At 38.8% G+C, this 14,857-nt stretch overlaps 1 protein-coding gene across 2 annotated transcripts in view; it reads right to left on the bottom strand.

Annotated features, from left to right (window-relative positions):
• ryk (receptor like tyrosine kinase) overlaps nucleotides 1–12,968 on the bottom strand; it is a 61,624-nt gene extending 48,656 nt beyond the window's left edge. For both annotated transcript variants that reach the window (XM_074668571.1, XM_074668570.1), the window contains exon 1: nucleotides 12,286–12,968. In XM_074668571.1, the coding sequence (XP_074524672.1) occupies nucleotides 12,286–12,496 (211 nt within the window). In that variant the 5' untranslated portion in view covers nucleotides 12,497–12,968. The remainder of the gene's footprint in view (nucleotides 1–12,285) is intronic.
• Nucleotides 12,969–14,857: the final 1,889 nt, after the last annotated feature.

The following is a 14,857-nucleotide window of genomic DNA, read 5'->3' on the forward strand; positions in this document are numbered from 1 at the left end:
CGCTCTTACTGAGACTTTTGGTCTGCAAAGTAAATAGAAATAAAAGCGCCAAATGGTGGGCGCTCAAAGACAGCTACATTGCCAAAGAAATGCAGCCCTTCAACACGGTTGAAAGCCAGAAATGTTAAAAATGTTTGACAGACAGTACGGATTGACTGGGAAAAAGTACATGTTACAAACAATTCAGAAACTGTATAAACCCCCTTTTATTTAGGCTATAGTTTTTATTGTTTTTTTTGTTTTTTTAGTTTTGTTTTATTGTTTAATTATCATTAATTATTTTCATTGACATGTATTTTTTTTTAAAAGAGAGTCCATTTCATTGTCATTGTATTTTTTTTTCTCTTTCTTGTTTGTTAAATTTATATTTTTTGTTTAATTTATTTTATTCAAAAGATCCTGACCTTTTAATTACAGTTAAATATTCTTAAGAAATTCAAGTTTCTTGCTTTTGGTATGGTGTACTCACTTTATTATCCCATTTATCATAATTACATCAATGAAAAAAAGAAAAAAAAAAGAAATAATATTGACAATAATATTGTTGATCGGCAATAATAATTTGGAAAATTATCGTCTAGCAAAATTTTGTTATCGTGACAGGCCGAGATGAAATGGTTTATGAAAAAAACCAACAGTTTGGTTTTGCTCACTCGGTTCGGGGCATGTGTGCTTTACAGCTCAGTTTGGAGCGAGTATGTAGCTCGGATCATACACACAACACGAGGCAAAAGATACAGCAGAACAGTTGTGGGGAGGCGTGTGTGTTGTTTACATGACGAGCGGGGAAGACAGAATTAGGGCGTGTACCTGTGGCGTTGAGTTGTTTTGCTCTCTGGGAGCACTTCAGATGAGATTTCAGACCCCCTGTTGAGTTTTTTAAAGACGATTATTCTTGAGATTTTTCAGGAGTTTGGAGTCTGACGTTGATGTGTGTTTTAATCTCCTCTATGAGCAACGTGTGCAAACGTGAGCCTATCCAAAACACAGAGACAGTCCAGCAGATGAAATCAAGCAGGCGCATGTCTCATTATGGTCCCTTCTGCCAGTCCCCAGCCCAGATAAAGGAGGAGGGTTGATATTTTGACATAAAACAGCAAGAATAGGGATATTTGTAGTTCTAAAAAAATGCATGAGGTTGTGTTTTTCCTGTTTTCTGTCTCTTCCACGTTATTTCTCTTTCCTCCAGAGTCCATGACAATTACATGCAGATTGATTATTTCGCAAATTAGACAGCAGCGTCATTTAGTGGCTTTTAGTGACTTCTGGGACAGCCAATAGAGACTTTCCTTACTGAGGAGTTGGCATGTTGAAACTAGCAATGTTTCACTCAGTTTAAATTTTTTTACATTTGAAACAGACTCATTCTTTCAGGTTTTTCATGACTATACATGACAGAATCAAGTGAAAATAATCCGTTAATAGTGGATTATTAGAGTATATGGTAAAAATAAAGGTGTTAAAAACAACAATGTACACCAAACCAAACCGAAAACTGTGACAACAAAACCGTGATAAGAACAGAACTGTGGATTCTGTGAACCATTCCATCCCTACTGATAAAAGACCATGTCCATGGCCTTGGAGTTACATTTGAAAACACAACTCAAAGCCACAGTGAAGGTCTTCAAACCCAGCTGATAACAGGAGCTCACAGTGCATGTGGAGAGAAGGATTCCTGAGACAGATGGTTTACTACCTTTGGTCATATGCAGAAACAATCAGGGATGCTGTCTGTAGCTCAGCCACAGACAAACACACCGTCTATGCTAATCCTGCTTCAGCTCAGGCATGACGTCTTCCTGCTCCCTGCCGACCCTCTGAGAGCTGGCAGTTTGTTAAAGTTATCAAACTGAATCTTAAATGGAGAGTCCATGTGCTCTGAGAGGGGAGAACAGAGCTGAACTACAAGAGGAGGTGAGCTCACTCAGCAACCTCTGCATGCTTCATTCACACACAGAAAGTCTGGCAAGGCAACTAAAACAGAAGACTTGTCAGAAATGAAGAATAAACTTTATAGGTTGCTGCCAAGTATTGCATTAGGTAAACAGTTAAGGACTAGTTCTCTCAACCATCCTGAGAAGAGTTTTGTCTTATTATTTCTAACAGCAACAAAAAGATGGACGACAGCATGCTGATGGTATCTTTACAATGCCAGTGATTCATTTTAAAAGCAGTGTGAGGAATTCTCTTGGTATGTTGCTTCCAGTGACCAGTTTGGCTGAAATCTGTATTTCCTCTGCTTCTGGGATGAAAACTGCATTTCCCATGAGTACCATCACCCACCGCTGTAGAGATGATGCTCCTACCAAAGCATGCGTTCAAGGACAGATCTGACATCGCTTCTTTTTAATGTGTAATATAAATTTATAGACTCAGATTTATTACCATATGTATGTTTATAACAGATGACCAGATGTTCTGGTTGTTATATGTCATAATGTGTTCTCCTGTGTCCTGATGATGTCTGAATTTAACATCCACCACAATATAGTGAGAAAGACCAATTTAACCATTTTATTAAATTGGGCTTTTGATTATGTGGTCCATCTCTACACTGAATAACACAAATATTAGAGTTGCTGTAATAGACTGTTTTAGTAATTGAGAAATGTAATGATTATTAGGGCTGGGACGATATACTTTTCTCCTGATTTGATTCTTTTACAATTTATGGGGTGCCTTTTTGATTTTAGTTGACATTCATCAATATTTCAGATTTTTGTGAATTCTAGTTTGCTTTTTGAACACCACACAATGTGAAAAAGTAATATGAGGATGAGTATGTCTACAGACTATACCAGGAGCCATATTTTCTCAAAAAGTGCACATCACATGTGAGCCAGTTTTTAGGATTAATTCAGGGCATCTGACATCTTAACTTTTTTCCAACTCAGCTTATAAACTAAAACAAAAATGAAGGATTTTGATTGAAAAAAAAAAGGAAAGAAAATTGATTCTTTAAAAAAATATCCTGATTTAAATTTGCTACACAAAAATCCTGATACTTAGATGTGTTGACTTTTTCTTCCACCCATAAAGCAAATTTCCCTGTTGTAGAAATATAAAGGCTTTCCTTTTTCTGGGCTTGAAATAATTTAAGTTTATTTCGCTGACTGATCCACATTTACATATAACACATATAATGTAGAAGAACACTTGAAGTCACCTTTCATCAAATTATCAATCATCGTAATTCTCATCAATGATTTCTTAAAACTAGATTTTATAGAGTAATGCAATTGTTTTTTTTTGTTTTATTAAATAAATCTGTACATTATTTTTGCTCTTTTGACGCAAAAAAATGGTAAACATACTTGTTATTAGATAGCACTTTTCTAGTCTTTCTGGTCTCAGTCACACATCCACACGTTATCCATACACAGACGTTGCTACAGTACGACACCATCAGCATTGGTTCATCTTTTTCATGCAAATCTGGGGTTCAGTTTTGCTCAAGGACACTTCAGCATGTGACTCCAGGAAGTGAGATCAAACCCCTGGCCCTCCAGTTTAGAGACAACGACCCTATCATTATAGAAGAAGAAAGTGATCTGAAGATAAATATTCCCTCCTGCTTAATAACTAACTTCTTAATGCCAAACACTTCTTGGTGAGTCTTAATATCAACTCCAAGCTATTCTCATTTTACGTTGTAGGTCAGAAGAAGAGGGCAGGAGAGATACTGATTCAGATTACTCAAAAAAAAACTTCTCACACTGCCTTCAAAGCCAAGATGTGATTCTGACATGATAAATCCTTCAGCTCTGGCTGGATGAATGCAGGAGTCTGACATTTTGACCAGGAACAGGTCTTGCAGAACACTATTACTCACATGTCTCAGTTAGCTATGGCAGTTTGAATTCCCAATACCAGGAGCCTGAAGCTGAAGTCAAAGAGGAATGCTGTCGTTCTCTTGCTGTGACAGTCTGTGGGTGGTTGTTTGGGGTAGAGTCACAATAAATGTTGTTAATTGCTCCTAAACATCACCTGACAAAGTCCTTTTCAATTGGACTGAAAAATACACACACCATATTAGAAATCCTCACTTGTAGGCACTGCTGGCCGAGGAAAAACACACAACAGTTCCTCTAATAAAGGAAAGAAAACAGACTATCCAAACATGCCCAAACACACCACGTCTTTCTTTAACTTAGTCCTGGGATGGCTGTGTCTGTTGTTGCAGATACTCCCAAGTCAAACAGAAGATCCTTCAGAAACTCCCGACACAAGCTCCTTGTGGTCTGGAGAGCATTTTGAGGAGATCACACTCCTTTTTTGTCAACAGGATGTCGTGGGCATGTATGTGTGCACGCCATGTGTGCTCACAGGGCTACTGGTGGCAGCTTAGAGAGGAGTGTATGACTGAAAAAAAGAGATCTACTTCAGCTCCTCAAAGCAGGGGAACTTCTGGAGAGCTGACTCAGTAAGGACACTTATCTTATCAGCACCTTATCCTTAGTTTCTCACTTCATGTAGGAAAAAAACAGCTAACTAAAGTTATACATCAATCTGCTGAGAGTTTGATTCCACCATCTAATGTTTCTAAGCTCCTTCCAGCAGGTTTTTCCAACAGCTGTCACAGCATGATGGAAGTTTTTATCCACAAACATTCTTTAAACTCAGCGCACTAAGTTGTCAAACATTAAGAGATTTCTCCAAACGACCAGACAAGGTTTCAGGCAAACCACAAGAGAGGCCCTGGTCTGGCAACAGAGGATTAACTATAGCGTGATGGAGAAGGAGAGGAACCAAAACGGACAGAGTCAGCCTACGGTCCGACACCAGGGAAATTACAGAGTGGAGAAGAAGTTGTTTCAAAGAGCACAGTGAGAGTTACTTTAATGCACTTTTCAGAAAGCTGGAGGCCAGAATTATCCAGCAGACCACAGCATCACATGATCCGTCAAATCTGCTGCTTTTACACTTTACACTAACAAACATCATTGTTTATGTGTGGAGGCACTCAATAACTTTGCTCATGCAGCTCCAGGATTTAGCCTCCAGCTGAAAACCTGCACACCCCTGACTCTCCTTGAGAAAAGGAGAACACACACTAAGTTGCTGAGTCGTCCTGAATCCCATCTGCTGTGAAAAACGCTGATGCCATGATAACATGATGGTACGTGTATTTACAGCAGCACATTAGTCAATGTGAGAAGCTGCAGCATCAGCTTCCTTCCTCCACAAAGACATCTCACACTTCTACCCGCTCATTAAGCTGCACAGTGGCGCTCAAATGGTAAATGACTGGTTTCAATCTGCCAACTCCAGACATCTTTGGTAAACCCCAAATTAACAAGTTAAGACCGATCTATAGACCTCGTCCATGTTGGCAGGGAGAGGAAAGAGAGAGGGCGTCATTCACAGCTTAACTGTGCTGTAACTAAAGCTCTGTCTTTGTGGGTCGAGCTTTTCTCCTTCACTGGAAAAGTATACAAACGTAAAGAGTACAAGTTTGTCTTTTTGTTTTCACGATGTACTTCAACAAAAAATGAGCAGCACAACAAAGCTGAGCAAATAAAGTAGGACAAAAGACAGAAATATTTTGACCACATGGAGAATGAAATCCCTTTAGTCTGGTGTTCTGCATTCACTCTACGCCCCAGCTTCACTGCAGTGGCTTATGACGCAGAGACTACTGTCAGAGCTTCTGCATCGTTTAACCTAAACTGTGGGGGGATATTTCTTTGAGTGATTCTGAAAAAAAAAAAGTCATGAACTGTCGTTAAACTAATGAAATCAAACCTCACCTGTCTTCAGGTGTCCCTTGATACCAGATGGTCAGTGGTTAGTTTTCTGCAGTGTTACATGCTGCATAAACATCAGCAAACTCTGCTTCAGACCAAGGAAAATGTTCTCCATTAGGGGGCGATATGAGGAAAATATGTCAGGATGTTTCTATGGCAGGATCAGGATCAGGATTTTTTTAACATGACATTTTTAAGACCATTTTGGTATTTTTTATCCTGCACTCAACCTAGTCCTTCTTGTGTCCTCCGTTGAGTTTTCTGGACTCTGGATGTTCATGAAGCACATTTTCACATCATGATAAATCCATACATTTAAAGGCGTCAGCTGGAAGAGTTGTTGAGTTTCTGCAGAATGTACAGAGCTTTAGCTTTATACAAGTAGCCTATGCACAGTCCACATGAAGTTAAAGGGGACATATCATGCTGATCCCTGATTTAATACTTACATATAATATAATACATTTGAAAACAAGACCTTTCACCCCCTGTTTTTCAAAAAATGAGATATTGTATTTTTTCTGATACGCTAGAAAGAGATTTGATGCCTCTGAAAATAGGTCATTGCCATTTGGCTGCAAGATTTCGACCGTCATGACGACACGTGGATCCTCTCTTTTTATTGGAGTAATCTGATAAAGCAGCTCCTCCTCTGTGATGTCAGTTAGTCACACTACCGCCACCGAGGGATACACCCACCAAGAGCCGACTATAAACGTATAAACTATACATGTTACAGTACCGGTTTGACTCACCACACTGAGGTGCCCTGAGATGATCTGTGTTGAGGTGGACTTTCTTCCTCCTGAGCTGCAGAACCGTCCGGGTCTGACTCAGGGTCCAAATAAAAGGACGTATCCTACACTCTGCCATTTTATTAGTGCTATCAATGCCTTACGGTGAAGTTTTGGCAAACAGCAAACTCGCTCGGTCTGCTCCATTCAATGTGGCGATTTTGTAAATACTGCCATGCTGCAAAAACCGCCCCCTGGCTCTACCCCCTCCGCCCCTCTGATAGAACTGACCAATCAGAGCACAAAGGGCTGTGACGTTGCAAGGTTACTGGAGGTCATTCTCCAAACGGAGCGTTTCAACGAAATCTTCAGAATGGCCTAAACTGAGGATATTGAGAACACTATTGTGGGGCAATGAAGGAACTAAATAACTTGTACTGAGGGCAGAAATGCTTTACAGGCATCCTAGTCTGGCATAGTGAAAAGGAGAAACAAGCATAATATGTCCCCTTTAAGTGAGATGTTACTAGATAGACTTGGTTTGGTTTGTGACCTTGACAGTAAATGTAAAATTACACATCATTTAGAACGTGATTCATTTCAGTGACATACTTCATTGCGAGATGAAAGCTGGGGGAGAAATGAAAACGGGCCTGACTTTGAACATGCCTGATCTAAACTGCAGTCTGCAGAGTAATTTCAATGCTAGCCAGTTATTGGTTCCACTGCATTCTCTGCTTTTGATGCACAGGAACCACATCGAGTGGATCCAATTGTGTCATGTGTGAGTCCTCTGAAGAAGACTTCATAGGAGATATAAACCAGAAATGTTATAAACACAGGAAATAAGATGCTAAGCAGCGGACAAATCACTGGGTCAGTTTTTGCTTTGAGCAGGTTTACATCAGAGTCATGTATGTGCTTCTGCAGAGGAACAGGGCTACACGACTTTTAGCATCTAGCTTCAACACTCAAGTATACATCAGAGTAAGAACAAACCAATAAGCTGACTGATCCTTTCATTCTTTTATTCTGTGATGATGTTAAAGCTTTTTCCAGAAGTGATTGTGAATTATAAAAGATATACACCACAGATGTATTCCTTATTTTTCATCTGATTGATATTAGAACAGCTCAGTACGTATAATTGGTTTGCTTATAGCTTCAGCCTTGTCTGTTTTGACCGGGTTTACCGCAAATTATTTGCAGAGGAACAAATAAGCTGACTTCACTCAAAAAGACTGAAAGAGATGCACATTAAAATAAACATACAGCATAATTTCATCTTCAGAAAGAACTTGTGGCCGAGAGAAAGCAGAAAGAAGAAAGACTATAAAGCTAATGTTAACAGGGCCTAGGAAAAAGCAGACCAGGCTAACATAAATACTAATGACTTAATGTGGCCAAGGCAGTAAACATGACTGAAAGTTGATTAAACCATGCTAAGCTGCATCTTTCATCTTTTTCTGTGGCTGAATAATGGACAGAAACAGAAGAAACTACAAAGCAAAGCAGCGCCGCCTCCCTTTGACTCACATCACGTAACCAAACACAGGCACCAAACCACAAATATCCCTGCTGCTGTTTTATTGAAACGTATGGTTTGGTCACTTCCTCCGTCCTGGTGACACATCAGCATACCACCCAGAGGCTGGAACACAACACAGCTGTGGAGCTGCTTCATGCTCCGAGACGTTACCTTGATGATGCTAAGCTGAACACCACGGCGTCATTGAGCTGACATAAATATTTACACAACATGTACAGGTTTAGTCAAGGACTCTATTTTAATCTCATTATACAACCTGACATATAATGTAACACCACCTCAAACCTGCCTCTACGTCTGAGTCATGAGTCACTGAGGTGTATTATCTGGATCCTGCATGTTCTGTCTGATTTTACACTTTCATCTTTTTCCACACTGTGCGGGCGATGTCCTGCACACTTATGCACAAACATTACAGCACTTTCATTACATTTCGTGACTGCTAAATATTCTACATTTAAGATTGCTGATTAGCATTAAAAATTGTGCATAGTTCATCCTTGCATTTATAAATATTCTGATTCTTTCATGAATGTCTCCTGCTCCCTTGGTTGAATTACTGTAAAATACTTCACACTACATGTAGGGATGGGTACCTTTCACATTTGAAACATTACGGTATCAGTACCCAGTACCTGGCAATGGGTACCGGTACTTAACGGTAACAATTTTCGTTACTTTTTTTGTTCATGTGGTAAAAAAATATCTATTTGCCTACAATAAAATACATATGTTTTTCAATTTAACATGTTTAATCTTCATTAAATAACCTTGCAATGCTGTGTTCATGTCCAGCGTGAAAAATCACCTACTCTTCCACTCCGTCACAGTCACAAGGATGCATTTAGGTACCTAAACATGGTACCGTTTGATTTTACATTAATCAGTACCCGGTACTTTTGACAGAATTCAGTCGGTACCTATAAAAGTAAATTCAGTTCCCATCCCTAAATACATTGTAAAAAATTGACCATAAAAAAAGAAAAAAAGTTAAACTAGAATAAAATAACTGAATAGAAGGGGTCTTGTGAAGTGTCAAGAAACGAGGAAGCTAACTTTAAAAAATGAGTTGGATAATACTTGATGGGATGTAAAATTATAACAAACGATAAAGGCAATAAATTCAGTGGATTCTGATGTGAAAACGAGGTGCTCAATCTCCAGGACTCTCAGAAAACAAAACCAGAATTTTATCTATTAAGCAATGGACAAAGCAAAGAAGGTAAGATTTTGTTTTCCTCTGAAAGCTTCCAATAATCAACAAAATCTCCATCAGTCACACACCTGCATCCAGACACAGCTGTCAGCTCTACTCTTCATCAGCTCTCAACAACGTAGGGCTGAACGATTTTAAGAAAAGATTGAATTGCGATTTTTCTGGCAGATATTGTGATTTCAATTCGATTCACGATTTTCTTCAAATCAAGCTTTGGGATATTCACATGGAGGGCTGAACGATTTTAGGAAAAGATCTAACTTTTCTGGCAGATATTGCAATTCACTATTTTTTAATCATCACTAGTGATGATAAATAATCTGTTTTCATCAACTTCTACTCCTAAACAGAGGCTTTGTGTTGTTGACCTGCTTACCAGCACGTTTAACATTTAGATTGTCTACAAATTTGTAAAACAGAATATGTATAATACTTGACACAACAGATCCTGAATCAGTCAGGAGCGCTGCAAAAAATTGCTGCTTTGGCGATCTCAAAATTGCATTGTCTAAAATTGCGATTTCGATCTGAAAACGATAAATTGTTCAGCCCTACAACAACGTCTCTGTGACTGTGTTCATAATGAGAGAAATGAGTGACCAATACGTGTGACAATCAGCGACAGCTAAATTCAAGTCGAAGTTCATAAATCTAAGTTTCTTAAAACTAAAATGAGATGTTATATTTCTCTGGTGTTGTCTCTTGGTTCTTGTCTGGTAATATATTCTGTACTGTTCATTGTTATTGATTTCTATTGTTCTTAGCATTTCATCAGATATTTCTTAATAAAATCTTTCTGTTGTTGTTGTTTCTGAGTCCATCCATGCAGTCATATAAAAAACACTTTCTTCTATTGTTAAAGTCCACATTAGGGATGAGCATTAGAGGAAATGATAATATTTGATATTGACTGTGAACTATTTGCTGTTTATTCAAACAGTTCCTCGTCTCCTCTGCAGACATAAAGAAAGACAGATCCGTTTAATGACTGTGGAAAGTTGCAGAAGGCGAGTTAGATAAAATTTACAAATGCATGTGATCTGTGCATGTCACCGTTTTAACTACTAAATTTTGTACATTATAAAATTTTCTGTTTATTAACCTTATAGAAGTCTATCCCTCTGCAGAAGTCTTTGTGTTTATCTCCAGTTCTGAATCACACAGTGCTGGGCTCTTTTTACCCGCAACCGGCTCCGGATGCTTTTTCAAGTTATTTACAGAGTTATTATGTTATTATGGAATTTTTATGTTGTTTAAAAAAAAGTAAACAGAAAAATGAAAAAAAAGGGGGGAAAAACATTTTTTTAAGATAAGACCATGTGAATTATTTGATTTTTTCATTTTTTATTGATAAATTGATTAATAAAAAAATCACAACTCATGCCTGATCCATCTTCTTTAGTTTTAGTTAACGATACAAGAGGAACAGTATCAGCACTACCTGAGTCTCCAGCAGACAGACCTGTTTAATACTGTCATTTTACAGCCAGCTGAAGTAAATAGTGTGAGGGTCACAGCACCTCAGCTGTTGTCAAACTGAACAATTACTGCGCGCAGCACTAAAGCTGCTCTATTAACACAGGAAGAGTGAGCTGTTATACTTTAAGAGAGCTGGGATTTAAAGACATAAACTACACATGAGAAGGGCTGAATTGGCAGAGCTTCATCACAACTTAAACTGTGTTATATTTATTCTGGAAGTGATCTTTGCTGGATCTGTACGGATCCCAGAATCTGTACGGCTGCTGTTCAGAAACTTTTTTTGTTTGAATCCAAAAAAGTTTCTCATATCTTTTATCACAGACCACATGTATATAAGTGTTCCATACTATCAAGAAAGTTCTTTTCTACTATGACCATGAGCAAGACGTGACCAGAGCAAAGAGGAAAAAAGTCAAACTGTCAAGGATCTGAGCAATCTACAGATGATGCAGCCAAGAAATTGGAAATCAGCGAACCATAAAATGACACATCCAGAAGAGTTGGGGTGGGAGAAAACCAGAGAAGAGGAAGCATGAGAAAGAATCAAACAACAGGTTTTTAAAAGACCCTTAGCTAACAGTAAGGTACTTTTTGCAGCCATGGGGCTCAATGATATACCCAGGTTTACCTAATGTGGAACGCTAAGAGGAGGGGCAAAGGTCCAAAAGGCAAAGACCAGACCTCCACTGAAGAAAACACATCAGAAACATGACTGGAACAGGCTACACAATACAAGAGTTATCAGACGGACCAGATGGGTGGGCATCTGGTTGGATTTCAGAGGCCATGCCCCTCTAAAAGACAACCAGCTAAAGTGAAGGAGACGCCAGTGTTCATGGAGGACAGTGTCACACGTCACATGCTTCACTATTTTTTTTTTTCGGACTGGTCAGCATCTCAGGGCCTAAAGACAATCGCCCCATGAACTGGTCTGATCTCAACTCGATTAAGAACCTGTGGTCATTAATACAGAAGATGACTGACTGTGATGGCAAGAATTATAGCTCAAAGAAACCACTCAGCACACAGCGTCCTCAGAGAGAGTCATTAGAAACCAAACTACATCAGTTGACCAGTGACTCCTGACCCCGTAAAAGAGAAGGGGGACTGTTGGAAATCAGAGAAACATTTTTAAATGTTTCAGACATTAAAGGCTTTACTTCGAAATCAAGCAGAAAACTGTTTTTATAACTAATTTTTGAAACTAATATAATTATTTTCAATCAAACAAACGTTATAAAAGGAGAGATGTCTTTATTTTTCAAAAGTTTAATGCCCCTTTCACCTACTCGCATTATAACTTGGTTCAGTCATTTCTATAGTTTGAGCATTTATTAAATAAATACAGCCTACAGAACTTTGAAGGGCATGACAATAACCAGATATTTAAAGAATTCTATTCACTATCTGACTTCTTTACAAATTTGAAAATGACTGTTAACAGTTTTTAAAATATCCACAAAAAAGCATCATTCAGAATAATTTGGAGCACAGTGTGGACACACACAGAGACAAAGTTTGAGGACAGCTGTCTTTAGGCGCAGGCCTCCTTACCCAAAAGCTTCTTCACCTCCTCCACACTCATGTAGATGTTGACACTGGGCTGGTTGTTGTTGTTGACGCCTGAGGGGATGCTCGGGCTGGCCAGGCAGCCTGCACCCTCCAGCAGCAGGAGGAAGAAGAAGCCCCCGAGCCTCCACAGCACCGAGTGTGGCCAACCCCGGGACTCAGGCGGGCTGCCAGAGCCGTGAATCAACCCCGACATAGCAGCGGTCGTCTGGCTCTCGGTTGTTCTCGTTGTTCCCTCGTCTCCGAATTCTTTCTCATCCGTATCTAAAGTTAATCCCGAGAGGCAACATTACGAGAAGCCTTGCCTGCTTCTTGACGAGCTTTGTTTTTGTCCTTTCTTGCTGAACGAGAGAGGCTAAGTTAGCCGGAGCAGGCTAACTTTTGTCGGGTCGTGCTAACTGCGAACCGTCAGCCGTTGGACGTTTGAACGCTCGGGATTGAACGTTTACGGGGTTTTCACAGCACGTAAAGCACACACGGGATAACGCCGCATTGAAGCGTTTCAAAAAGTGCAGACGAAAAAGAAAGAAGGAGAAAAAGTGTCCCAAAGTAGAGTAGCAGACAGGCTAATACATCCAGCTTCCTCCTTCCATGGTCTTTCCTCCCGTTGCTCTTTCCTCACTATCTCAGTTTTCACTCCGAGCCGAGCAGAGGGGGGCAGCGGGGGCTCCCTGCTCCGACTTCAGGAGTGGAATGATGCGTTCAGGGGACGTTGGAAAAATACATACAAAACTAACAAAACAAAAAGAAAAAAAATCAAAAAGGAAGGAAATGTTTGATTTTCGAAAGCTCTTAACAAGTAGAAGTAGTGGCATTTCTTCATTCAGTCACCATTCAAATCACATATTCGTAGTACATAAAGTCAACTGTTACAAAATCAAGAGTGACTGAACAGGCAGTAATTTTTTAAAGCTCAGACTACTTTTTAAAAAATAATCTTATCAAGCAACCAGCTTCCAAAGTCTCTAATTATTATTATTTTTATTAATGTGAGTAATGTAATGTTTTTCTGTATCTGAGCGTGTTTTAATCCTCAAAATACTCTTGGTTATTATTTGTCTCTGGCAGGATTTTTGATCTTTTGTTGTTTTAATTGTAGGCTATCTATGTTTATTTTTACTTTATCTGATGTTTAATTTAATTTAATTTAATTTAAGCCCTTTTTATATTGTTTTATTCTCTCCTGCATTTTTTGTGGTTTTAAGCTTGTCCTACCCTATTTCTCATTTATTTCTCTGTAATTATTCATTTCATTTTGTCAAGAAATTTATTTTAAGGTTTATTATTATTATCATGAAAGAGTGTGTGTGTGTGTGTGTGTGGGGGGGGGGGGTAAATCATTAACATTTACAATTTTCATAAACAGCTTTGCGAACTTTTTTTTTAAATCAAAATGTATCACAACTTTTCAATATATTTGCATTATTTTAACCCCGACCGAAACACCTCTCTTTTGTATTCCCTCTATCTTTTATGGTTTTTTGTAGAGTCAGTTTTCCTCTCATTCATATGGGCTCTCCCATCCTCTATGTATATGTATACAAATAATAAAAAATATATATCATACATTTTTAGTCATCCTTTAATGAATGTACATCAGCACACGTGTATTGTAGTCCATTACATCCACCTGTAAAAAAGGTTTATAAATTCAATAAATTATTTTATACCAATGAAAGTGAGCCATTAAAATTGTCCCTGTCTACTTCATTTGTCATGCCCTTGGACTGTAAGCCTGTGTAATAAAAGCACCTGAAAGCACAGGCGGTCCGGCGCGTCAAACGTGTAAAATTCCGAGGGTACTCAAATGCAGCACAAAAACCGCAAATCTGGCAGCAAGTGGAATGAGAAAAAGGCCCGCACTGTCGCTTGGCGTCGGATGATCGAGCTACAAGTACAACCTGCATTTTTTCCCTCTAGTTATAAAGACTTAGAAAGGTATTTCATCACCAAGCAGACAAGAAAGGCCCATTTTTTCCAACTCTGTTGTGGGTCGTTTCATGGATCAGGTCAGTGGTGTTCAATCACTGGTCTCACTTGAAGTAATGGTTGGATGGTCAGCTCAACTGCTAAATGTAAAAATGGCCATGCTACAAGTAAATCACACACATTGTCATAAACAAAGATAAAGGATATACTACGCAAACATTTCATACTTTGAAAAAGCATGGTGCTCATGCTGCTGTAAATAACAGCCCACAGTTAATTAGTAACCCCGAGTTTACAGTTTCTAGTTATAGAGATTATTCAGAAGTAAAGTAAGTCTCTTGAACTGAATCTGAAACTATGGGGTAAGATCATCATGGATCAACATCTGGTTAAAGTGAAGCTCATAACACATTATTTTAAGCCATACAGGCCTCCTCCTGTTTATTAAAGCATCTGCATGTGTTTCCTCAAAGGTCAAAGAACTGTCATCGCAGAAGGACTTGTATTCTTACGAGGATTTTTTTTTTCCACTGTTACCTGTGTGAGTTCTTTAGCAAACTATTTGTTCGTACATGTACAAAGAAGCTTTTTATTCAAAGTGCAATTATTTTTTTAAGGGTCTTTTGAG

The sequence above is a fragment of the Halichoeres trimaculatus genome, unplaced genomic scaffold (genome assembly GCF_033239565.1).
Source record: "Halichoeres trimaculatus isolate MK-OKI-2021-1 unplaced genomic scaffold, fHalTri1.1 fHalTri1_scaffold_4, whole genome shotgun sequence".
Classification (NCBI taxonomy): domain Eukaryota; kingdom Metazoa; phylum Chordata; class Actinopteri; order Labriformes; family Labridae; genus Halichoeres; species Halichoeres trimaculatus.